Source organism: Tiliqua scincoides, chromosome 5 (genome assembly GCF_035046505.1).
Source record: "Tiliqua scincoides isolate rTilSci1 chromosome 5, rTilSci1.hap2, whole genome shotgun sequence".
NCBI lineage: Eukaryota > Metazoa > Chordata > Lepidosauria > Squamata > Scincidae > Tiliqua > Tiliqua scincoides.
The window spans coordinates 8,886,973-8,913,640 of record NC_089825.1 but is presented as its reverse complement, the minus strand read 5'-3'; the positions used below and the strand labels follow the sequence as shown (position 1 = coordinate 8,913,640).

Below are 26,668 nucleotides of genomic sequence, written 5' to 3'. Positions count from 1 at the left end.
ATGCTGCTCCCGCGGAGAATGGCAGTGCTGGGGGTCTGCTTCGGCGCTCTGCTGCTGTCCTCCGGGCTGGCCTGCGGACCGGGCAGGGGCTTCGGCAAGAGGAGGCACCCCAAGAAGCTGGCCCCGCTCGCCTACAAGCAGTTCATCCCCAACGTGGCCGAGAAGACCCTGGGCGCCAGCGGGCGCTACGAGGGCAAGATCAGCAGGAACTCGGAGCGCTTCAAGGAGCTCACCCCCAACTACAACCCCGACATCATCTTCAAGGACGAGGAGAACACCGGGGCGGACCGGCTGATGACCCAGGTCAGAGACCCGCCCGGCGCCTGGGGTGCGTGGGTGGGTGGGGGGCACAGGGCCCGGGAGGCCTGGCCACGCAGCCCCCTCCTCCACCCAGCCACCCCCCTTCCTCGCTCTCTCCTTGGGCTCCTCACCTGTCTGCACCCGGATCCGGGTCCCGACAAGTTTGCGGGACCAGGTGCGCGGGAGGGCGGCTCGGTCCCCACCCCATGGAGGCGACGGGGAGGGGGCTGAGTGGCTGAGTGGTGTGATCGTGGCTGGGGGAACCACGCTATACCCTTCCCTGTGAGGTGGTTGGTTGGCTCGCTGGTTCTGACTGCGTCGTGCCCGCTCCCCCCCCCCCGGACCCAACCAAGCTGAAGGGGGCCTGGGCGCCGCTGGACGGTGCCCAGCCCCTCTCTCCCCGGTGGGAACGTGCCAGCCTCGCCCTCTGACTTCCTTAAACAGTCGATCTTGCATTCCTCGCCCTGCCTTAATTCCACCTTTCGAGGCTCTGGTGGGAGTCAGGTGGGAATCTGGCACTTCCAAAGGCAGCATTAGGACCAGTGGCGCAACCGCCCGCAGGATCGCCATCATCATCATCACCAGTGTGATGGTCGTTTTGCAGACCCGTCTTTGGCAACGGCGCCCATCCGCGCGTTCATCCATTGATGTCCCTTTAAGGATGCTCGCCCCCAGAGCTGTGCTACCTCCCGTAGGGGGAGGGACGAGGAACTTAACCAGCATTGCATCACTTCTCTTCCAGAGAGAGAGAGAGAGAAAGACGGAATATCTGGTGGTCGCCAGTGTTTTAAAAAGCACCGGATCGGTGGCGTAGCTAGAAGGGGGCAAAGCACTAAGTTTTGCAGGGAGCCTCACCGCGGCGTGCAAGCGACCCCTCCCCCTCCCCTTCCGGGCGGGGGGTATACAACGGAGGCGCATGGCTCCGAAGGAGAGGGGGAGGGGTCGCTTGCACGCCGAGGTGAGGCTCCCTGCAAAACTTAAGGCACAATCCTTTCTAGCTTTCCAGTGCTGGGGCAGTGCCAGAGGGGTGTGCGTTGCATCTTGTGCTGGAGGGGCAGTCACAAGGGAACATGTGTTCCCTTACCACGGGCCTGCGTTGTGGCTACACCGGAGCTGGAAAGTTGGATAGGATCGGGCCCTTAGTGCTTCGCACCCCCCCTCTAGCTACGCCACTGCACCTGACTGCGGGAATAAATCCGCCCTGGGCCCTCGAGCCAGTCCTCCTCGACCATCCATGCTATGGTCTGAGCATCTATTGACGCTAATTGCCATTAATTAATATGATCACTAATGACGACTGTGTGTGCCTGGGGAGAGGACCCACAGCCCCAACGCTTCCTAGTTCCGGAGTTCCTCCTCCAACTCCCCGCGATGCGGCTGACACCCAGTCACTGGAAATGGGTTTCCTTCCAAATATAGGTCAACAGCCTTTTCTCCCCCGCCCCCCCCCCCACACGCCCTGCTATTAATATATTTAAGCCCCACCTTCAGTGCTATAATAAGAGCTCAGCTTGGAGTCTCCAGGAGAGGGTTGGAGGGGGGGATTTCCTCAGCCCTGCCCCTTCTTCCCCCCCCCCCCACGCCGCTCCCACGGCCTGATTTTCCTCACGTCCAGGCGCCGCGTTCGCCCGGGCGAGGAGGGCCCGCGATCTCCAGCCGACCACCTTAAATCCACCGCACCTTTGGGAGCGCCTGACGCGCGCGCCACACCGAGGCGCGCGAGCCCCAATTAAATATGCACACTGCAGGCCACGGTGCGGGGCTGGCAGGGAGCTCGCCGCTCCTGCGAGGCCACAGAGGAGGCAGGTGGGGGGGATGCGGGGAGGCAGGGAAGGGGGTGCAGGAGGCAGGGAAGGGGCGCAAGGGTGCTGGGCCGGCCTGCCTGCCTGCGCCCAGGTCAGCATCCCTCCTCTGTCTCTGCCTCCCCCCCCCCCATCTGCAAGACCAGGGCTGGCTGAGCGGCAGCAACCCGGCCCCGGCTCGCATTTTCAGCTCCACTTACTCCTCCCTTATCGATCGCAACGGCTAGGGTTTCAGTTGGGATCCTTTTAACACGCGGCTGTCTTCTGCTCGCTGCAGCTCCCAAGAAGCCCCGGCAACAGCCGTCTGTGCGGGCGCGCGCGTGTGCCTGCCTCCCTGCCAGCCAGCCAGCCAGACAGCTCCAGCCTTGTGTTGTGTCTGGGGCTTCCCAGCAAACAGCAACACATAAGCAAGATCCCAGCTCGACCCAGGAACTCGGGGGGGGGGGGGGAACCAGCCTCAGGCAAGGCAGGGAGGGAAGGAGACCCCAGCCTCGCTGGCACGGTTCTTGCCTCCCCCCCACTCCAAGGGCGATCTTCCCACGTGCCTTGGGTCTCTCTCAGCGGATGGCACAAAGAGGGGGGGCTGCCTTCCTTCTACACGGCTGGCCTCCTCTGCTGCATTAGCTAGCAGCGTTTGAACTTCTGACCTTCTGTCAACTTCTCTCAGACGAACGAAACAGAAAAACAAATACCGCCGCCCCGCACCACACATACACAGAGGCTTTGCCCCGCGATTCTTCGCCTCCTGTAATGCACAAAGGCAGTGGCGTAGCTATAGGGGGTGCAAGGCACTATGTTTTGCAGGGCGCCTCACCGCAGCGTGCAAGGGGCCCCTCCCCTTCGGGGCCATTCCAGGCGTACGTCTCCATTTTGCTCCGAAAGGGCAGCCCTTGCATTCTGCGGTGAGGCTCCCTGCAAAATTTAATGCTGTGCACCCCCTCTAGCTACGCCACTGCACAACGGGTGTATTGGGAATGACAGTGGTCAGGATTAGGACGATTCCTTGAAATGATGGGAAGGAGGAAGTCCCACCCCGCCCTCAACCCCCCCCCCCCAATCCCACAGGTACCAACAAGGCACGGATGGGGCTCACTCACCCATGGATGTCCCAGCCCATTGACCGAGAGGCTGGCCATTTGCGGGCGGGTGAGAAGGCGAGATGGTTTGGGGGCATCAAAGAACCCAAAGGGGAAGGTTGCCGCGGGCCCCTGTACCCCGATCCCCGACAGAGGAGAGACAGAACAGCCACACTGCAACCAACAGAAGTGTATCGGCTCCAGTCCTGGACTTGGGGGTGGTGGAAGAGGAGGAACAGGTGCGGGTGGCAGGCAGAGGCCTGCTGCCTTCTTGGCCAATAAGGGCTCCAAGGGGGGGCTAATCAGGGACGTGCGGTGGGGGGGCGGGGGAGGCAAAGCCTCCCTAATGGAGTCCTTCAGGCGCCCAAGCAACCACCACGTACGCGCAGATGGACGCCGGTGGGGAGGCTCAACATCACCTGCCCCCCCCCCACCGCACCTTCCTGGGACTAACACTGCGAGGAACCAGACGGGCAGGGGTCTCTGCCCCCCCCGCCTCCCCCAGCAGCCCCCTCTTGGTTTGCCTCCATCCCCCTGGGGAGGGCAGAGAGAGAGCTCCGACGACGCCTTGAGTGGAAGGGTGAAACTTGCAGGCGAGGAGCTGGAATGCCTTCACGGCGGGTTAATATTAACTGGGAGAAGGCAAACAGAACCCGCCGCAAGAAGGCGGACGCCCAATTTACAGGTGAGACGGCCGCCCTGCGCGGTGGGTTTCTCTACTCCTCGCCCCCCCCAGCGCACCTCCCACACCCAGCCAGCCCTACCCACTCACCCCCGTCCACACACCCCGCCATTGGCCGGATCTGTCGCCGAGATAAGGGCGCTGCTGCCGGGTCGTTGGAGATAAAGTTGGAATTCACCTGAAAGAAACCCAGGAGCAGATGGAGGGCGGGCAAGCGTCCCGCACCCCCGGCACCCCCTCAGCCACCTGGTGGGGTGTCAAGGGGGGAAGGTGCAGGGCAGGGAGTCGCGATGTGTCTAGGAGCCCCCCCTTCCTTCCTCAGTTGCATGCAACCCACAGCCTACGGGTGTTTACTCGAGAGTAACTCCCAGGCAGGGTGGGGGGGCCCCACAGGACTGCAGGCTTCCATCCCAAACCTACGCTGGCACAATCCGATGCTGGTCTACTCAGAAGTAAGTCCCATTGCCTTCAACTGAACTTGCTCTCAGGAAAGGTGCATAAGATTGCAGCCTTACTCCGGTGTGTAAGGCTACAATTCACACTTTCCTGGGAGTAAGCGCCATTGACTATGGATGGAACTTACTTCTGAGTAGACATGCCTAGGATTGGGCTTTAAGCTCCCTCGTGCCCCATCCATGAAGCTGACTTCCAGGTAAACGCGCAGAGGTGATCCTCTGGTGAACCCTTTCCTGGGCGGTGGGCTGCACGATGGCACCAGGACTGGCTCTCCCAGGAAGCAGGCGTAGGATCCGGCTGGCTGCCTCACAAGCACCTGCAGTGGCGTAGCTAGAGGGGGGCAAAGCACTATGTGCTGCAAGCGCCTCACCGCGCCTTGCAAGCAGACCCTCCCCCTCCCTTTGGGAGCCATTCCAAGCGGGGGTGGGAGTAAAACGGAGGCGAACGCCGGGCTCTGAAGGAGTCCTTTGCACGCCGCCGTTGAGCTCCCTACAAAACTTTGTGCTTTGCCCCCCCTCTAGCTACGCCACCGGGCACCTGTTCCAGTGTTCTCACGGAGCCCTTGATTTGCGCAGGCGGGAAGGGGGCGCTGGTGGAAGGACTGGCTGGGCCCGCACGAAGCCTCCTGGCCGAGGCCTCCCCGCTGCGCTTCACGGCGGCTGCCCAGAACTGGGCTTGATGGGTGGCACACGACCCGATGAATTAATCAGGAGCTGGGCCTTCACGGCTGTTGACTCCGACAATCCCGGCCCTTCCTCCCCTCCTCGTCGTCTGGCTGGCTGGCAGGCAGGCGGAGAATCCTCCCCTCCGCCTTCCCCGCCCGCCCAGCAAGCGGCGCGCTGGAGCGTTGGGGACTGAGAGCCCAAGCCTATGCATGTCTACTTTGAAGTAAGCCCCATTATAGTCAAAGAGGCTTACTCCCAGGAAAGGGAGGATAGGATTGCTGTCTTTGAGTCCAAGCCTAGGCAGGTCTACTCAGAAATAAGTTATAATCAAAGGGGCTTACTCCCAGGGAGGAGTGGAAAGGATTGCTGATTTGCAGCCCAATCCTATTCGCACTTTCCTGGGAGTAAGCCCCATTGACTCAAATGGGACTTACTTCTGAGTAGACATGCATAGATTGGGCTCCTGGGCTGCCATCCTAGCCACACTTACCTGGGAGTAAGCTTCATTGACTCTAATGGGATTTATGTCAGAGTAGACATGGATGGGATTGAGGTCTTCTCTGCCCTGAAACTTGGGCGAAGGGGACTTGCCCCCCCCCCCGCACCGAGCGGCCAATCGGCGGCTCCCTTGGGCAGCGCGAGGGAGGGGGACGAAGAGCGGGCAGAGCGCTCAGGCTGGGACCAGGGTCCGCTTCACTAACGCTGGAGTTTATGTCACGTCTGTATACTTCGCCTGACACGCTTTGGGCGACCAGATTCTCGCCTCCTTGCTGATCCTGCCCATAGTCGTGAAGTGTTGACAGGGAACACTCCCCTCGTTGGAGATGGTGTCCCCCCCCCCCCCCGCGCGCTGTCCCATGCAAGGACTTTTGAGCAATCCTGGCAAGGGATGCAAGGGACGCTGCTCCCTTTCTTGGGGCACTGAAAAGCCCTCCCCCCCAGCCTTTACAGTGGCGTAGCTAGAGGGGGTGCAAAGCACTAAGTGCAAGCGGCCCCTCCCCCTCCCTTTCGGAGCCATTCTGGGTGGAGAGAGCAAAACGCATGGCTCAGAGAGGGAGGATCTGCTTGCATGCAGCAGGGAGGCTCCATGGAACCCCCTCCAGCTACACTACTGCCTTTGCTAGGCACTGGGTGCATGGCAGGTCCTGGTGAAGGCAAAGCAGGGGGCTGACTCCAAAGGTCAGCCCCTGAGGACTACAGACAGGCATGCTGAGGCCTTCTTGTCCTCTGGTGCTTGCACTCCTTGGTAATGCTGTCCATACTTAGTGGACGTAAACCCCACAGGACTCAATGGGGCTTCTGAATGGACAGGCCCTGTGAATTGGACTGCCCAATGTTATTTAGTGGCAGCAAGTGAAATTTTCTCTGCCTGCATAGGGACTGCAAAGACTATTTGTGCCCAGTCTATCTTCTTGACTAGGAAGGCCAAGACTGGGTCCTCCAGGGATTTCTCTCTTCCCACCCAAGCTGGCGTCTCCCACATAGCGTCTCCCATTGATGTGAATGGCTCCAAGGGTTGGATTCTGCAGGGACAACCAGCTAGGCCTACAGAATGCAGAGAGCCCATAGAAGTTCTGGTAGGACCTGGAAATGGGCCCTACCAAAAGGGTGCTCTTATATATTCAACAAATCAGTAGTTGCAGGGCAGGGGGGGGCAGGGGGAAGCCAGAGGTCACCAGGTTGGCATAAACTGGTGTAGTTTATACAGATGTTAAAAGTTATTCCAGGACTGTACCATCTCAGTGTTTTCCCAAGAGGAAAGAAACTCCCTGTTGGTAGAAAACTAGCATGGCAGGAAAAAAAAGTCCTGGCCTACTCTCATTGTTCTGTCTTCATGCAGGGATTTTTGGTTTGTATGTAACTGAAACATTCAACAACCCTATTTCCATGCAGCTTTCAGTGGTACAGCCTTCCTACATCTATACCATGGAATCCTATTGACAAACTGACCCCTAAGCAGAGTAAAACCAGAAGTAGAAAATGGAACATTAAGGCCCAAATCCTAACCAACTTTCCAGCACTGACATATCTGTGCCAATGGGGCATGTGCTGCATCCTGCAGTTGCAGGGCAGTCATAGGTAACTGAGGGCCTCCTCAAGGTAAGGCAATATTTGTTCTGTTTCCTGGAAGCTGCATTGCCCTCACCTTGCTGCTGGAAAATTGGTTAGGATTGTGCCCTAAGGCTGGAATCTTCTGGGGACTTGCAAGTTAACCTGCTGGCCTCAGTCTGATGGATTTCAGAACCTGCACCAGGGGTGCCCAAATCCCGGCCCTGGGGCCACTTGCGGCCCTCGAAGCCTCTCAATGTGGCCTTCGGGGAGCTCCCAGTCTCGAATGAGCCCCTGGCCCTCTGGAGATTTGTTGGAGCCTGTACTGGCCCGAAGCAACTGCTCTCAGCGGGAGGGTGACTGACCTCTTTCGTGAGCTGTGGGATGAGGGCTCCCTCCACTGCTTGCTGTTTCACATCTGTGATGCAGTAGCAGCAGAAAAGGAAAGGCCAGCCTTGCTTTGTGCAAGGCCTTTTATAGGCCTTGAGCAGTTGCAAGACCTTCATTCATTCATATAAGTTCATCTTTAATATAGTCATTTATGTAAATATATGTAAATTTATTCAAATTTTAAATGTAAATTAATTCCCCCCCCCCCCCCGCCCCTGACACAGAGTGAGAGAGAGGATGTGGCCCTCCTGTCAAAAACTTTGGACACCCCTGACCTATACCAAGCAAATTGGCTTTAAGTCAATCTATTCTGAGAGTCCATCCTTTCCAGTGCAGAGTCCTTTCCTTTCCAGACTTGCTTGCAGTTGACCCTAAACCTGTCTGCATACTTATTTGAGTGCCCTCTGGGGAGAGAGGTGGAGCAAATAAATAAATAAATAAATAAATAAATGTGTGTCCTCCTTGAGTAAAGCTTTACAATGGGGCTGGCCAGGGGACTTTGGGGGCTTCCCTCTATGCATTGGCTACCCCTCCGTGCCCCTGATCTGTGGCGTGCCCTGGGGTGGGCCTCCCCGGATCTTCTTCCTGAAGGGCGGGGAGGGCGGCTAAAGCTTCTGGCGCTCCATGATCTCCATAGGACTGACTTCCGAGTAAACCTGCGCAGAACTGCGCGGCCAGAATGCGAGCGCCCCGTGCCATCCAGCGAAGTCGAGCGCTCGCTTGTAAGCCGAGTAAACCGGTGCTTGGGTGCCACTGGCCGAGGCTTTCGCTGCCAGCGTCCCATTAGCCTTCCCTGCGGCCCTCTCCACTCTTGCAGCGCAATCCTATGCATGTTTCCTCGGAAGTAAGTCCCATTGTGCTCAATGGGGCTTACTCCCAGGAAAGTGTACACAGGGCTGTAGCCTGAGCCCAAGTCTATGCATGTCTACGCAGACGTAAGTCTCATTGTAGTTAATGGGGCTTACTCCCAGGAAAGTGTGCATAGGATTGCAGCCTTACTCCCGAGCCGTCCCTAAAAGTGGCAATTGCAAATGTGTGCAGGGTAGACCGGGGCAGTGGCGTAGCTAGAGGGGGGCACGCACTCAGTTTTGCAACGGCCCCCCCGCCCGGAAGGGCTCCGAAGGGGAGGCTCCTGCCCAACGAGGCGCTTTGCCCCTCCAGCGCCGCCACTGGGCCCCCGAGATCCCGCCGCAGCCTTCCTTCGGCCCCCACGCAACGCTCCTGTGCTCGCTTCCCCGCAGCGCTGCAAGGACAAGCTGAACGCGCTGGCCATCTCGGTGATGAACCAGTGGCCCGGCGTGAAGCTGCGCGTGACCGAGGGCTGGGACGAGGACGGCCACCACTCCGAGGAGTCGCTGCACTACGAGGGCCGCGCCGTGGACATCACCACCTCGGACCGCGACCGCAGCAAGTACGGCATGCTGGCGCGCCTGGCCGTGGAGGCGGGCTTCGACTGGGTCTACTACGAGTCCAAGGCGCACATCCACTGCTCCGTCAAAGCCGGTAAGCCGGGCGGGGCGAGGCGCAGCCGGCGGGGGGGGGCTCAGCTCTCCGACACTGGGAACCCCAGAGCTCACCTGTCCGGCACTGGCCAGTAGTGAGCGAGGAACCCTGTAGAAATACTGTGCAGCCTTAAGGTGGTGCCCAAACTGGGGGTCGGGGCCCACCAGTGGGTCGAGACCTGATTCTTGGTGGTCGTGAAACTGACAGGCTGATTGCTGACAAGGAAAATGTATTGAACCTTATGGGAACCAAAATGGTAAACCATGTGCATGTTTACTCATAAGGAGGTGAACATGCTTCAGTCCACTTCAAAGGGCAGGCTGAGGGGAACACAGCGCCCCCCAGAATGGTCCTGATCCAGTGAACACAAGCCCCAACAAATACTTGAGAAGGAAGGCCCTTCCCCCAGCTGTCTGTTCTAGTGGCTGTCTGCTGATATTCATTTGCATCTTTTTAGATTGTGAGCCCTTTTGGGACAGGGAGCCATTTAGTTATTTGATTTTTCTCTGTAAACCGCTTTGTGAACTTTTAGTTGGAAAGCGGTATATAAATACTGTTAATAATAATAATAATAATAATAATAATAATAATAATAATAATAATAATAATAATAATAATAGTAAGGAAAATAGATAGGACGTGAAACAACCATATTTGAATGCTTAGTAGGTAGCCCTGTCTTGGCTCTTATTGAAGGCCAGGGCAAGGGGAACACAAGGCCACCAGAATGGTCCTGATCCAATGTATGTGGAACTCAACAAATGCTACAAATGGTGGTTCCCCACCTCCCACTATTTTATAAAGGATAAAAGCAGAGGCTTGAGTGGCTGATAGAGTGAAACTTCATTTTTTTTAGTCTTTTAAAGGTAGGTGGGTCCTGATAGAGTGTCATTTTAAAAAGTGGGTCCTGGCGCTACAACATTTGGGAACCACCACCTTATGATGTTCCTGCTTTTAAAATCTTACTACTAGTTGTAAGCTGGTAGTAAGTCCTAATAAGAAGCAAGGAGTATTTCCTATTTGTTCAGAGCTGACAATATTATGCCAGACAGAACACAAAAGGGTCTTGTGGTTCTTTGCCTAATGTCTTGTGACTGTTGTTGCTGCTGATTGTATAGTAGTGCAACTACTAGTAACAAGTTAAATTCTACTTGACACAACTGACACATAGTCTAAGGAGGTGGCACTGTGCCACATCAGAAAAGCCCTCCTGGATCAGGTCAAGGGCTCCATCTATCTAGCATCCTGTTCTCCAGTGTATTTGGGAAGCCCACAAGCAGGAAAGAAAGGCATATCTCTCTTCTACTGTTGATTCCCTTTAAAATAAAGGGAAAGTGGATTATTAAAATAATAATAAAATAAAGTGGATCATTATGAACCGAGATTTCACAGGCAACATACTGTAACAATTGGCCCCATCAGTTAGGTGATGAGTAAACTCAGTTAACAAGGTGAAAAGTAAAGATAAACAAATTGATTCTCTGTCCCTTGCATTTGTTCTGCTAAGAACAGAGCACCTAATGATTGCACTTCCAACTGGTTGAAGTATCTGGTGCAAGGGCACCACCCACCCCACTAAACAACCTAATTTTGTTCTTTAATCAGCATCTTCTCCTATCAGGAGCATAATCAAAACAATAATCAGAACAATTTTGTTGAACCAGATCAGGACCGGAGTTCATGGGCTCAACTCTCTTTCCAACAGTAACCAGCCAAAGGCCTTGGAGAAGCTCAGATGTAGGGTGTGAGGCTGGTGGCCTTCCCCTGTTCACTGACCCAGTGGCCTCTGACACCAAGCAGTATGCTGCCCCATACACAAGGAGGCCCCATGGAGCTCTCAGGGCCAAGATCCCTGGATAGACCTGGTCTCCAAAGCCATCAAACTTAATGGCTGCCCTCTTCATTGGGAGTTGTGTGAAGACGGCATGGCAATGAATTGCATCTTTTCAGATAAAGCTAGGTTGTTTCTACACATTCCTCCCCCCACCCCCCACTTAAGGGAGAATTCATCTCTCACTGATGATGGACTCAGAGACTTCATGGAGGTATGGATTCTACCCTTTGCCAAGTCATGCATTTAGGTTGCGGTGGGGATGCCACATCCTGAAAATACCCCCAAAGTTATCTGGCCCTAGACTACTAAAGGCCACAAAGTCTTTACTCTGGAGCTAACCAGAACTTTCAACCAATGTTTTGGTCACAAGGAAGATACTCCCTGTACTTACTAAGTCCAAAGCCATTTGTAATGACAAGTCAACTTTGTAAGAGGAATTTAAGCACAAGTGCAAAAAAGCCACATTGATTTCCAAGGGGGTAGGCTTCAATGCATGCACAGTTACAGGATGGTAAACCCAGGACACATGCTCAGGGATAGCCCTTGATACTAATTTGTTGACTCTTCAGCACATTTTGACACCCTGTGTATGCTACATCCGGGTGTGTGGAGAGTGGAGCTGCTCCAGCTCATTGTGGCTGTAGTATAGTGCAGGTGTGGCAGTTATTGGAGATCATTAATCCAGACCAAGTAGTCCAATCATGCGCATGCTAGTTTAGATCCTAAAATCCAGCAGCCAAGCTTCTTAAAACATACCTAATGCTTTTCTAGCAAACATACCTAGTGCTTTTCTCAGCTGCTTTGCCCTCATCTTAACACATCCATTGATTTCAATGGGACACACAGCCTATTGAAATGAACCCAGGGTTACTTTGGTTGCTTGTCTGCATAATCTTGCAATGTTGTAGAACTCAATTATTTCAACTGCTCCGGGGTAAACAACTTCAGCTTCAGCACTGGGATTTGGGAGTAGAAAAGGACCACCTTTTGTGGACTCCTGGAATTAAGGGGAAGGGAAGGATTATGATGGGCAAACTAGATTCTGGCTTATAGGAGTCTGGCCCTTCCTTTAGATTCTAATGCGTCTGATGGGAGGTAGCACAACCAGCCACTTCTCAATCCACATATGGCTTAACCTTCTGGTATTGGTTTTGCGAATTGACTGGGCATCAATGGAGCCATTCTGGTTACCAACAGAAAATCTGGTTTCCAACAATCCGGTTTACAACTGTCACACCCAGTGGCATAACTAGAGGGGGTACAAAACACTAAATTTTTGGGGCAGCCTCACCGCAGCATGCAAACAGCCTCTCCCCTTCGGAGCCATTCCAGGCGAGCGGAGCAAGATGGATTTGCCTTCTGTTTTGTTCCCACATCCCGGAAGGGCTCTGAAAGGCATGTTCAGGTATGTTATATGGCATGTTCAGGAGCCTGCAAAACTTAGTGGTTTGCACCCCTTCTAGCTATGCTACTGGTCACACTGTTTTCTCTAGGAGAGAGCAAATTTGGAGTAAGAAGTTTGTGGATTGAAAGTAGCATTCATTAAATGCCTTGGAATTTAGTCCTTAGACACATGTAGTTTATGAAGCCCAACCTGCTCCCTACCTTACATTTTTCTGAAAATAAGTTAGTTTAGAAAACTCCTGCATTGGTTCTTCTGCTCCCCAGTCAACTACAGTTAAAAACACCTGGCCCTATGAAAAATGAGCTGCTGTTAATAAACATGATCCCAAAGGGCATTGTTGAGCATTTACACGAGCCAGATTGGGGGCAGGAAGGATAGTCAGACTTGTTTTTCCCTTTCCCTTATCTTAGTCTGGGTTAAGAGCCTTTGAATTCACCTGGAGCTGCTGGGCATCTCCTCTTTCCTCTGTGCTTAGAGCGCCACTTGGTGGTCTGTCCGAGAAAGGCACCCCTTTGGCGGGCTACCCCCTCCAGCCATCTGCATACATTGCCGCTTCTTAGCAAAACAGTTAACAGGGAATGATTTGGAGTCGCACTGCTTGTTTTGCCACCTCCCTTCGCCAGTTCTTTGCCTGGCATCTAAACTTCAGCCTAATGGCAGCTTTTAGCCGAGAAAACACTTTAAAAGTGCCAAGAAACAAGCAGCTGCGGAAGCAAAATAATGAACTTTCTCTAAATATAGCAATTGACTTAAGAAGGAAGGGGAGGAGGAGACCCATTCAAGTCAATGGACAAGATTTCATTGAGAACAGTGAGAGCAGACCCGCTCTAATGGAGTCAGTTTTAGGGCCCCTCCCTCCCCTTAATCTCACCCAGAGGTCAAGCTCAGAAGCTATTTTCAACCCATTTCTGCCCAGCCCACAGGGGCACACATTTTAACCCTGTTGCATATACACAACATTGGGCAGAAAATTAATGTCAAAGAAAAGGTGAATAACTCTTAGTGCACATATTTAAATAATAGTGCAGTGTTTCTGAGCATGTGCAGACTTCACACCCCGTATGTCTGTAGGTCAGAAAAGGTGGTTTCCTAAGGCAGCTTGATTCCCAATAGTCTCCTTCTGGGAGCACAAGCCTATACATGTCTACTCAGAAGCAAGCCCTTTTGTCTTTAATGGTGCTTACACCCAGGAAAGTGTGTATAGGACTGCAGCTTTTTTTGTTTTTTTAATTAGCTAGGACAATGTGGCATCAGAGCCCCATAAAAAGGGGGGTGTTTTATAAACTACACAAAATTACAGGGGGAGAAAATCTGTATTTAAAGAGTAAATCTGAGATGATGGTTAAGTAGGTGTTTTGTTCATTGCAGGACATAATGAATGGACCCCATATCTCTATAAGTGAAAATAGGTGCACCTGTTTATTTTTTCTAAGTATCATTTATATCATTCAGCACTCTCCCATCGCAAACCACTCTGTTGTAAAAGATACCAAAACAAATTTACAGTGCCTGGTCAGGACAATTTTATCACTACAAAAAGATACAGTCTTTGCTGTCTATCAAAGAAGTGCTCTCCTTTATCCAGATTGTTCAGCAACTTAATTCAGAGGTCTACATTAGCCTCCATCACTTGATTAATGAAATCCAGAATCTAGATCCAGAAAACTTGGAACTTGTGCCAGAGATACAAAAATTTAAATAAAATAAAATCAACCAGGAGATGAGACGTTATTAGTAGGTGAGAGGGTATGCATTTTTGCACTTGCACCCGGGAGGGTGTTCCTGCAAAGATATTTAGAAGTTAGGATGGAAAACCTAAACATTCCTTGATTTCCTACAGCACCAGAACCTTGCATTAAGTAGTGGTGTCCATCTCAAATGGGTTGGAAAATCAAGCTCCCCACCTAGCCAATACAAAGTAAACTCTACCTAAATTCAACCTGAAATAATTCTCTTCTCAATTCCCCTGAAGTTTATTAATTTCCTTCTCAATTTCCCCTACAACTCCAGCAAGTTGTATGTTCCTAGTCGTATATATTCATCTAGACATGTAAAGGTTAATATACCAAGTTCTTGCATAACTTCTTGCCCTCCGAAGGAGCTCTTGAAAGAGGAATATGAGCACCTACCACCCACAAAATGTTGTTGTCACTCATTATAGAGATTGGTTCAACAATTTGCATGGGGAATGGTATGGCAGGACACACAGGATACACTATTAGGACTTAATCTACCTCAGCCTCATGCCTGACTGTCCTGTGCAAAACTGTATGTTATGTAAAGGCCAGACTGGGGGGCAGGAGAGCCGGGTAAATGATTTGGGGGTCCCAGGATTGGAGGGCATTAAGCATTTCAGTTATGCCTTAAATTAAAAACCTTCTACAAGACTTGAAAAACCAAATACATTTTTATGTGCTTGTAAATGGCACAAACCAATAGAGATTTGCAAATCCTTTCATGGTATTCGAAAGATGAACAATAAAGGGGATGCTAAAGATGGTCCCCCACCCTCTCAGAATTTTTTTTGGGTGGACTGGGCCAGCTTTCTGGGTATGTGAGCATTACATGCATAAAATGCTTCGAACAGTTTATTCCCAACCATGCATACACTTGAATCCAATCAGTGGATTCACTACCCACACTCTCAATAAATGAGCATGTGCACAGGGGGTCTTTGTTCACACAGGGCTATGCTTTTGGGCTCAGTTCAGGCAGGGAGCAAGAATGCTTGGGGATCAAGGTTGGGCTCCACCACAATCTCCACCCTTGGGCTCCACCACAATCTCTTCCTTCCATGTGTTCAATTCTGCATGGCTGAACACAGGTCAGGGCTAATACTGAATGTCCATTGTGTTGTAAGGGTTACTAAGATGATGTATGTGCAATGCTTGGAGCAAAGAGAAAGCACTGCATGAATTAAATGTAAAAGAACCAGGTGAGGGCTGAGTGGGCCACTCCAGCTCACACTGCACTTTTGTGCAGTCCCTCTTTTGTGAAGTACTCCTTTTGCAGCAGGGAGGGAGCAGATTTCCTGCAGGAGCTCAGGCTTTCCTCACTCTGTCCTTATTCCACAGGCCCAAATCATCCAGTTCCATCTTAAGTTTCATAGGAAGCAAATCTTTCCAAGAAGCCAAAAGCCGGGCATTAGGATTCAGGGCACACTTGGCGTTTGGGAAGGGAGGGGAATAATTTGGGCGCATGTCACACGAGGTCGTGTGACTGTACAACATGGATTTCCAGAGAGCTGTCTTGAATCCCGTCTGCTCAAGCTGGTTTCAAATGGCCAAGCTCTGGTTTCATGACTGAGAATCTGATGAGAAGATTAAAAACGGGAGAGTTCCAGGCAGAGAAGATTCTTTGAGCCACCATCTCTATTTGCCAAAAGTATGATCCTAGAGATTGGAATGCAAAGGAGGTGACTTCCCCCACTCCCCAGGCCTGAATGACTATCAAGAGGGCAAAGGAGAAGAGGGCAGGAGCAGTAAAAAGGGACAGGGATAATGGGGGCTAGTGGGGGTATGGAGAGCAAAGGCCTCCATTTCAAATTCAAATACACATCTTGAGTGGCCTGGAAAAGTGTCCTGGTCTGTGCAAATAGGCCTTGGAAGACCAGGGGGGAGGATGTTGGAGAGTATGTGTGTGAATTGGCATGAAGGGTCCCCCAGCACCTGAACAAATAGCGGGTGGGGGAGTGGAGAGTTGGAAGTGTCCTCTCTTCCAAGAGTGCCTTCCTTTATTGCATGCATCAGAATGACAATACCAATCCTTTATTGGATTTTAATTAGAGGACCCAAATAAGGGCTGGCTCAAAAGAGCAGATTTTCACACCTCCACCAGTTTGCTGGCATGTTTGCTGAGTTGCTACACAACTGGATCTATTCATCCAGCCCCTCGGAGTGGGCAAACAAAGCCCCAGGCAGAGGCTCGGGCTCTGAGGAGGGGAATTGTATGGGGTGCCATTTACTTCCATATAAAGGACATTCTCCTTCATTTGTTGCCATGTTCTTGTCTCCTCTGAAGGTTTTCGATTGATTCATTTTTCCCCCTCTTCCCAAGCAGATAAAGTTGTTAGCCAATCGATACTAATCTTTTCTTTTCTTTTTTCATTTTTTGCCCTTCCTGAGAAAGGCATTAGGAGAGGTTCCAAGGGTTGGTTTCCAGCGTAATAGCTCAGGTTGCAAGCCACTGAGTGAAGAAAGCAGTCACCACACTACTGGCATCCAGGGCTCTCCTGCTTTTAGGAGGAAATTGGGGTTGGAAATAGGCCCACTCAGAAAGCAAGAGGAAATGCAGAGGGGGAGGAGGGAGTAAGCAAGGAGGGTTGCATTTTTATTGAATGACCTTCATAGTTGCAAGGTGACAGTAACATCTTCGTTCCATCAAGGTCAAGCCATGAACTTTAACTTTGGGATCACTGCACATGATACATTTTTCAAACCATCTTACTGCTTAGGTAGGAATCTTATCTCTGGCAAGCTCTGCCAATCCACTGTCTACAAATCATTCAGTCCGGAGAAAAAGGCACCGCAAATTGGGCCCATTTTCCCTGATGCTGATGGAGGGAAATTGTGAGTGTGAATTGTGAATTCTGCAACCAGAGGAAATGGCAATCAGATTCCAGGGTTCCTCCAATGGGTTCATTTCAGTCCACCCTTTGGACTCATGGGGCATATGTGAGCTACAAATGTAAATGGGTTTTAATCCAGTTTGCCTGCCACAACTTCCCAAAGGATCCTGGGAACTGTAATTCCCAGTTCTGGTCACATCTCAGCAACAGTATTGTGAAGCTGGATAAGGGAAATTGAAAGGATCAGGTTCCTGGAGCACCTTCCTTACAAGAATAATAACAACTTATAAAAACTACTGTACAACTAAGGGAGACATGATTGAGACTATAAATTTACGCATGGTGTGGCAAGCATGGATAGAGAGATGTCTTCTTCTTCTCGGGACTGGCTGGAGCTATTGTGTAGTCTGGCAGCCCATTAGCTGCTGCTGCTTCTGCCCCCAAACTAGTTGGGGGCACTCAAGGTGGTTTACAAAGATAAAAACACAACAGTATATCATAATTATTCTTTATTGTGTCTCCCCATGTAGAACGTTGCAATATGATTTGCCCAAAGTGGGTATGAATGTGAGCATGTGTCATTCCATACCAGCTCCATAGTTTTTTCTTCATGGCCAGAAGGAAGGATTTGTACCTGGGTCTCTCCTGCTCTAGTCTGTCACTCTAATCATTACACCACACTAACAGCCCAATCCTATCCCTTGCTACCCTGTAGATTGCAACTGCACCAAGCAGTTGTGTGCTGCATGCTATGTTGGGGGTGCAACCTGAAGGTAAACCAGATGTAAGTAAAAAACATTTGTACTTACCTCCGCATAAGCCTTCAAGCCACCTATGGGTCCCCACAGACCTATGGCAGGGCAGAGTGGGCTGACAAATGGGTGATAGGATCTGGCAAGAACATTTGCAGCTGAGCTCTATCCTCTCCCACCTACACCCCACACCCTGCCCCTAATTCTCCCTGAAACTTCCCCTGCCTTCCCTGCCCATGATGTGTCCCCCTGCTAACTTACTAGCCCTGGTGAGGACCAGTGGCCACCGCAGTGCAGCTTCAGTGCTGCCACTGCTTTTCAGCCATGGTATGGACTGTCCTAGAGGTGGTATGACAGCAGGATGCTTTTATGACAGGACACTCAAATCAAGGACAAGATTGGGCCATCGCTCTTATAACAGCGTGCTCTTTATTGTCAAAGTTGCTTCTTGCGTTGCATTTCTCTTACAGGTGTTTTCAAAATCTGTGTAAGGAATTGACCAAAAAGGTTGAGGGTGAGACCCACATGTCACAAAGGTCCAGAGACCTCTCCCAGAATTCATGTGTGTCATATGCAGGGCGATTTCACATGTCACGCAGAGGCAAATCCAGGCATTCTGCAAATGGCTGCTGTGCACTTGGGTTGAATGAGAATGGGAGTGTGGTGTCCAGTTGCACCACCACTGCCCGGTCGTACTTTGTATCCATGCCCCCGCCATCCTCATGTTCCTCACGTCTGCAGAGGAAAGCACAGAACAGGGGAAGCCTTTCTGTTCATGATTTGGAATGCTAAACAGGCAGTGTTACAAATCATGATAGCCTTTAGGGATTTAGTGTTTGCCTCTACAGACAAGCACTGAACGCAGGGAGAGTGGGGTGAGGGGGATGGCAGCATGGCATTTTGATGCCAGGGACACCTTTTGTACTTTGTCCCTGAAGGAACAAGGGCTTTGGCACCTGTCATTCCTGAAGCCCCAGTGGTGAACATCTCAGAATCAACATGCTTTTTATTTATTTATTTATTTATTTAGACATGGTCATGATATCCATGTGGGAGCATTCTCATGTGTGAAACAGTCCTAACTTCCAAGCCAATGCCTTTGGGATCAGGTTATACGTTTTGTGATGATGAGGTACATGTCAAAATATAGCGGACTGGTGTCAGGTTTGAACTGGGGTGCAACCTGTGTTCTGATGCCTATTCATTTATGAACTCTGGCTAATCTTGAGCAGGTTATTCTTAAAACTTCAGTCTCTGCTACCTATCTCAGAAATCTGTTGTGAGGACCAACAGTTGCTAAGGAACACTTGTTAGAGTGAGTAAGAAGCAAATAAGGATGATTATTTCCAGTACTGTATTTTCAAAGGGAATTTTGAATATCGTAAAATCAGACCAAATTAGCTACAGCAGCCTAAGGGCCTAGTCCTACCCAACTGTCCAGCACTGATGCAGCCATGCCAATGGGTTGTGCGCTGCATCCTGCAGTGCGGGGAGTGGGGTCACTGAGGCATCCTCGAAGTAAGCAAATGTTTGTTTCCTTATCTTCCAGCTGAATAGGAGCTGAAATGTTGGCTAGGATTGGGTCCTAAAGCAATTCCATAGGCAGTGAGCAGGACTGAAACACTCCACCAAGTTTAGGTGATGAAGAACCTCATCTTCAAATCTATGTACAAGAAGCTGTCCAGTGCTTTGGGAACAGGTAGTTGACCCTGGGTGAACTTGGGGTGTCTGGAAGCACACAAAGTCCTCAAAGGGTTCTGATGTGAAATGCAAGTATTGAGTGTTCCCTGGGAAACAAATACCGAATCTGAATGTGAATGTGAAAAAATCTTTTTTGAGATTGAAAAAGTGTCCTTTGTTTGAGCACACAAAAGTGTCCTTTGTTTGACTGACTGAGTAGAGCCCAAGACCCACCCCATATGTTTGGACTCTTTGAGAGAGGTGTTAAAGTGTTTCTCAGACAATAAATGTGTCCAGGGAAGTTAGTGCATTGTGCTAAACAATGTATCTTAGAAAGTCTCTGAGAAGGAATTGAGGTTCTAGGATACTTGGCAGAGAAGAAATGCTCTTGGCCTGTTTGTTCTCCTACTCTTTGATACCATCTCTGTTGAAACAACACCAGCCTACAACTGTCATGCAGACACACTCATTAGCCTGGGCAGGTATGTCAGCTGAATGCAAGGCCTTGTCCTGTCCTGTGTTGCCCCTCCCCACCCCATTCTGCCCTCCCATCACCCCCTTCTGCCTCTCTTGCTGACTTACCTTAGTTGTTCAGCAAAAGGGGATGCATCATTGCCGGCAAGAAGGTGCAAGCCATCCCACTGGCGCTGCTGGTAATGTGCTAAGTAGTGTAGGAGCACCTTTTCTGATTGGTGCTTACTGTTTTACAGGCCAGTGGAGCTCAAGGAATGAGGGTACGCAGTAAGTGAAGGATTGGGCCCAGTGGCATCACTAGGGTTTGTGTCATCCTGTGTGGGAGGCCAGCATGTCACCCCTATGGTGGACCTCCTCCCATGCAATCGGCAGAGTAATGCCCTGGGTGATATACCATCGCCCCACCCTTGCTGGTTTATTGGCTATAACTTTTGATAAAATAGAGATATTTCAAAATGGTTTGTTTCCATTCTATATGAAACTACACATCAATTACACATCAATGCTAAACAGGCAGTGTTACAAATCATGATAGCCTTTAGGGATTTAGTGTTTGCCTCTACAGACAAGCACTGAACGCAGGGAGAGTGGGGTGAGGGGGATGGTATTATTCAAAAATACCAAAAGATTTAAAAATTTTTTGGGTGAGCATTGGTGACACACACACACACACCCCTGTTTACGTCACCCAGTGTGGCCTGCATCTCCGCACCCCCCAATGCCACTGATTGAGCCCTAAGTTTAAAAATGGCTGCCTGAGCCTTTGTGCATTCGATTGTACACAGGGAATGTGTACATGGGATGTGTACATTCCCCCTGGGAATGTTATGCCTCTGTGTCCATGGCCAGCAGTGTTGGATGCAGAGCAAGCATGCTGTATGGGTAGGAAAGCGACAGGTGGTCTTGCACCCTCTTCCAACCATACATAGGAAAACTAGTAAAGTGTCATCCCATCTAGCCCAAAGAACCTGGCACTTAAGAGAGTTATATAATGAAAATATGGAAGCACCTTCCCATGGAAGCCTACCTGGTTTGATCTCTTTTAGCTTTAGGATGACACTAGGATGGGACTTAACTCCTTTGCAAAGCCTAAGAGTCCAATCCTATCCAATTTTCCAGTGCCTGTGTAGCCGTGCCAATGGGGCATGCATTGCAACCTGTGATGGAAAGGCAGTCAAAGAGGCCTCCTCAAGGTATGGGAACATTTGTTCCCTTACCTTGGGGCTGCATTGCGGCTGGAAAGTTGGATAGGATTGGGCCGTAAGGGAGGCAGGCTGAAATGGTTCTCATATGTGGCTGTTTTGTAACTGGTCTTTTGTTGTGCATTTTTAATCTGCTTTGTATATGGAACATGTTGTTTGTCAGTTGCTTTGAGATTCCTACTAGGACCTGGAGGCAGGATAGAAGTTCAGCAGAGAGTAATGAAACGACTAAAAACAGGTCTCTGCCCCAAAGATCATGCCATATAAAATCCGACAATAGGATGGGGGAGAGAAAACGCAGGACGAGAATGAGAGGCTTACGTAAGAAGGCTTTGCTTCAGTTGGGGAGGAGGCCTGAAGGGTTATGATAGATACATTTTTGTGCTTTCATTAAATGTCTCTCAGCCAATATGTGCCAGTCCAAAGTAGGCCAGTCAGGAACCAAATTAACAGTGTGCTGCCCTGAGATGTGCTGTTAGTACGACTGCAGGGCTTCTCTACTCTTTGAAGCACATTGAGGGCCCATCTCTCTTCCCTAGCAACTGTGTTTCCATAGTAACATGTACTGCCCATGCCTTGTTCCGGCCAAAGTTGCGCAGAGCTCTTCTTGCAGAGAAGTTGCTCCTGAACCCGAACTTTAGCCATGCTGGGGGAGTGGGGAGGTTACTGGGGCTTACCTGCTCAATGACATTCTGCTCCTCCACCCAAATAGATCTCTAGACTTATAAAGAAAAAAGCAAGGAGGCCAGATTTCATCCAATTTCTCTAAGAAGTGAGACAGTGAAATAGCGGGACGCATCAATGCTCATGCTGTGGCTGTTCTGCAATGATGAATCTATGCCAATGATTCTCTCACCTGCTGAGCTCCCTCACCATGACATGTGTGGCTGCAAGGCTGTCCTGAACCAAGGACTGCTTGCCCTGGTGAAGGCTGTTCTAGTGGACCATGTTCCCATGCCTCTTCCATCGCGCACTTGCTCCCTGCCTGGTAACATTTTCTTTTCTGCTTGGCAAGATGTTGCAGACCGGCGGTTGCCAAATTGTCTTCCCTCCAGGAAACCTTTCAACATCAACACATCAGCCAAGGAACTCCCGCGGGCAGCAGGGAATTCTGGGCGTGGAGGGTGGGTTCTAGGATGCTGTTGCTTCACACAGAATGCTGGTCACAGGTCTGTTGGGCCTCACTCTCGTCCTACACAAACTAAAGGGGGATTCTAGATCGACCTCAGGGCTGCACACATTTCCAGGGGAGTTCAGTAGTGGTGGGCAAGATGCCCTGTTGGGGAATCTTATCTGATATTATGTTTCACTGAGAATCCCAACACTTCTTTTATGCTCCTGAGGAACCCCCAAATTCCCCAGGGTAGGATGAGAACTACTAATACAGATAACCAAATTCTCCAAGATCATCTACATTTATTTTATTTATTTAAAACGTTTCTACCCCACTTCCCCCACCCCAACCCAATTAAGGGGGTACGTAAGGCAGCTGACAAAAATTCATAAAATTACAATAAGAAAATAATACTATAAAACAGCAATCAGTCTCCAACCCCATCCTCTACCTTGCTCCTTTGCAATTTGCAAGGATTTACTTGGGCACAAACAATTAACACAGCATTTTTTTGCTACTCTGAATTCCACTAAGTTTGGATTTAGGGGCCAATGACCACAAGGGGTTTCCAGGTTTGGCAGGAATCAATACAAATGTACATCACACACACACACACACACACACACACACACACACACACACGTATCCTCTTACTTGCCAGGGATGAATCACGCATGCAGGTTAGGCATGAAAGTTGTGAAAGGAGCCCCAAATGCATCAAGAGAAGGTATTGAGAAGTTGAACAAATGGTGTTCTGCCATTAACAAACCTGAACAATTCTGGAAAAAATATCCTTTAGCTCCTATGACTGTGAGCAGGGCAGGGTTCTTATAGGGCAAAAGAAATCTCTTCAAGAAGTTATTACTCATGGAAGATAATTGTCCATTGTAAATAGGGAACATCCAACTTTGAAGCTAGCTTCCCAAGGGCATGCATTGTCTCAGACACTCACAGGGCCTACAGTGTAACTTTCTTCATGGTCTCTGCTTGGTGCTGGCATCTGGGCAGCTGAGCCCATACAAGGAAGGACCCAGAGTGAACCCTCAGTCTTAACACCTTCCCTTCTGCCCCTTTAATTCTAAGGTGATGTGCGCTCACTTCATAGGTAAGGAAGCAGGTGTACAAACATGTAAGGGTGGGGATGAAGGGCTCGGGGGATTGGATTTCAAAGTCTCCTCCTTGCCTGTCCTGGAAAAGAGGCAGACATGTCTTGGGAGAAGAACTCTGAGTCTGGCACTCAAATGCACACCGGCTCAGCCCGGCACTGTTGCCAACGGGAGGGATTTTCCCAGCATTTAATCTTTTTTTTAAAAAAAAGTAGTTGCAGGGCTCAAAGCTACACCCTTGAACCTGGGAGCCAGTCTCCAGAGGCAGAGAGAAAGGCGGTGGTTTTCATGTTAACATCTTGGTGCTTTGGCAGGCTGCCTTTTCACAAAGCAGTGATGGAAAAAAGCAGTGGTAAGCTGCGCAGTGGTCAGAGCATCCTGAGATGCCAGGAGATGGCCACAGCCGGGGCTTCCCCATTGGCCCCACATGGCACTGAAGCCTGAAAGGGGTGGGAGGAAACACAAACATGTTTTAGTATCTCAGCCCCTGTATATCCAGGTGAGGGAAAGGCACCTGACACGTATTCAGCTTGCTTTTCTTTATTGCTTTAATTATTCCTCTGGCATTAAAAACAGGTTTGTGGGCTGGTCCCTACTCAAATTAAGCCCTGGATTTTCCCTTACACGTAGGAACACTTTAGAATTATAATTACAAGTCAAGATCTAGGGGCAGACGTGGACTCGAGCCAGGACTGGTTTCCCAGCAGCAGCGCCTCCACCTCAGTGCAAAATCCACCTTTCGGTCTGAGGGCCCCAGAGCAGTGGCACCAGATTTGGGTCTATTGAGGGACAGCACAGAAGGCACCTGGAACACTTCCACAGGGCTGTCTGTGTGGGGTCATCTTCTCCCATCTCAATCTGCCCAGAGGCTCCAGGCAACAGAGGAGGCCTCTTTGCACGTTCCTTCACGGTTCACCCAGTGAGGTGCAAAGGACTAGAACCAGAGACCGGGAGAGCCCTATCACAAGGCCTGGGCTTTAGAATGTGCTACCCAAGGCAGCTTTGTATACCTCATTTGAACCTTTTAGGAGGCAAGACAATGGCATTTCATGTACGTGTGTGTGTGCTTTTCTATGCACTCCTAGGTATTTTTGCTGCTGCTAGGCATATTGTATACTGTTGCAGCTTCATTTGCTTTTTAAAAATTTATTTTACTGTTGTAAAATGTGGAACCACCCAAAATTCTCCCCTGTTCCAGTGGCGTCCCTAGAATTTGTGTCGCCTGGTGCAGGAGGCCAGCACATCAAATCCATGTTTAGTTTAGTTTTTGTTTAGTTTATTTCAATACAGTCTTCGACCAGCAAGCCATGTCTCCCCCATGATGGACCTCCTCCCAATCATTGGGCAGGGGCAGTGCCCATGGCAGTGAGCATGGTGATGCACCATTGCCCCACCCTCACTGGTTTTTTTGGCTATAACGTTTGATAGAATACAAATATTTCAAGGCAGTTTATTTCATTGCATTCTGCATGAAATTACACATAGAATGATATAGAACCTGATGATATTATTCAAAAATATCAAGATTTTGGCTGGTAGTGGTGTCACCTCTGCCCCAGGCACGTCACCCAGTGCAGCCCGGATCCCTGCAACCCCTAGCGACACCACTGCTCTGTTCCACCCCCCCCCCACTGACTTACCAGCAGAAGCACTAGATAGAGGGGGTTCAGTAGGCTGCTTTTGCTATTGTGTGGCCTCTGGCAGTTTGCTCTGGTAGCCCACAGAATTATGGAGTGACTTTCACTTGGTTGTTGTTCCAGGACTTATGCTGACAGAGTGCACGCCTGGATAGGAATGGGCTGCCCGGAATGTTCTGAACTGTTGTGGAAGACTGTGGTGTAGCTAGGGGGCAGGGGGCACATTGCCCCAGGTACCATGCCTTGAGGGGGTGCCAACCTGCGCCCCGTCAGCAGACCTGAGGCAAAAACGTAGCCTTCAGGGAGGCTGTTTGAGCAAAAATTGGATGTACCTTTCTAAGAGCCTTTCTTAGAGCCCTTAGAAAGGCTCTTCCAGTTTTCATGAAACTTTTCTAAATAGGGACAGCATCCGTGTTTTGAGGGCCTCAGGCATTTGGGGGTCCCAATGGCACCCCTCCTTTTTCAATGCCAACGTGCACTCCAGGGGACCACCCCAATTCCTGGAAAACCTCACTTTACCAAGTGATGTTGAGGAGGGAGTGGCAGCACTGGGCCATCCTTGTCCCTTCTCTGAAACCAGGTCTGTCCCTGGATTTGGGATCTCTTTTCTCACACAACACTCCCACTTGGTCAGAACAGATCTGTGCCAAGATTTTGGGTCCCTTGGCTCTTAACCGTTTTCTGTTTGCCCCACCCCCCTGGCAAAATTCACTCCAAGACAAAATATGATGTTGGCTGACAGAAATAGAGGATGCACAGCATGGTGACATAATGTATTATTATTATTATTATTATTATTATTATTATTATTATTATTATTATTATTATTATTATTTATTATTATTAACAACAGTATTTATATACCGCTTTTCAACTAAAAGTTCACAAAGCGGTTTACAGAGAAAAATAAAATAACTAAATAGCTCCCTGTTGCAAAAGGGCTCACAGTCTAAAAAGATGCAAATGAATACCAGCAGACAGCCACTAGAACAGACAGTGCTGGGGTGAGGTGGGTCAGTTACTCTCCCCCTGCTGAAAAAAGGAGCACCCACTTGAAAAAGTGCCTCTTACCCAACAACATTGGGTATTGTAGTATTGTAGTAACAACAACATAATGGGAAGCAAAGAGACATGGAGTAACCTCAGTTTTGTATTTCTCATCACAACAAGTTCTGCTCAATTAACATTAGGAAATGCTAGTTGCGTCTCATGCTGCCTTTATTAGTCAATCTCCTCGACTTTAATGCCTTTTCCTTTCTTCCTCATGTAGAGAACTCGGTGGCTGCCAAATCGGGTGGCTGCTTCCCTGGAACTGCCTTGGTGAATTTGGAGCAAGGGGGCACTAAGTTGGTGAAGGACCTCAGCCCTGGCGACCGGGTCCTGGCAGCTGATGCAGAGGGACAACTGCTCTACAGTGAATTCCTCACCTTCCTAGACCAGGAGGAGTCCCCCATTCACAAGCTCTTCTATGTCATTGAGACTCGGCAGCCCCAAACACGCCTCCTGCTCACTGCTGCCCACCTGCTCTTTGTGGCCCCACCCCAGAACCACTCTCAGCCCCAGTCCATTTATGCCAGCCGCGTGCAGCCAGGACAACGTGTCTATGTACTGGGCCAAGGAGGCCAGACACTGCTACAGGCCGCGGTGCACAGTGTGTCCTTGCAGGAAGAGGCCTCTGGGGCATACGCCCCACTTACTGCTCAGGGCACTATCCTCATCAATCAGGTGCTGGCTTCCTGTTATGCCGTCATTGAGGAGCATAGCTGGGCTCACTGGGCATTTGCCCCTTTCCGAGTTGCTCATGCCTTCCTGGCAATGTTGTATCCCAGCAGCATCTCCTCCCCGCTCCTCTTTCCAGCTACTGCACCAGACGAATCCCCATCCGGAGTCCACTGGTATTCCCGCCTCCTCTACAACATTGGCCACTGGGTATTGGATTCTGAGATGATGCACCCACTGGGCATGGCCAGCTGA

The 26,668-nt window shown here is 50.3% G+C and overlaps 1 protein-coding gene across 1 annotated transcript; it reads left to right on the top strand.

The window, feature by feature from the left end:
* Nucleotides 1-26,668, top strand: SHH (sonic hedgehog signaling molecule). The gene is made up of 3 exons (XM_066628626.1): nucleotides 1-303; nucleotides 8,662-8,923; nucleotides 25,965-26,668. The coding sequence occupies exons 1-3, from the start codon at nucleotides 1-3 to the stop codon at nucleotides 26,666-26,668; spliced, it is 1,269 nt and encodes a 422-aa protein (XP_066484723.1).

Excerpts from the sequence above, each read along its gene's own strand:
- SHH (XM_066628626.1), top strand. The coding sequence starts at position 1 with ATGCTGCTCCCGCGGAGAATGGCAGTGCTGGGGGTCTGCTTCGGCGCT. Across the intron at positions 304-8,661 it reads CGGACCGGCTGATGACCCAG|CGCTGCAAGGACAAGCTGAA; the intron begins GTCAGAGACCCG and ends GCTTCCCCGCAG. Across the intron at positions 8,924-25,964 it reads CCACTGCTCCGTCAAAGCCG|AGAACTCGGTGGCTGCCAAA; the intron begins GTAAGCCGGGCG and ends TTCCTCATGTAG.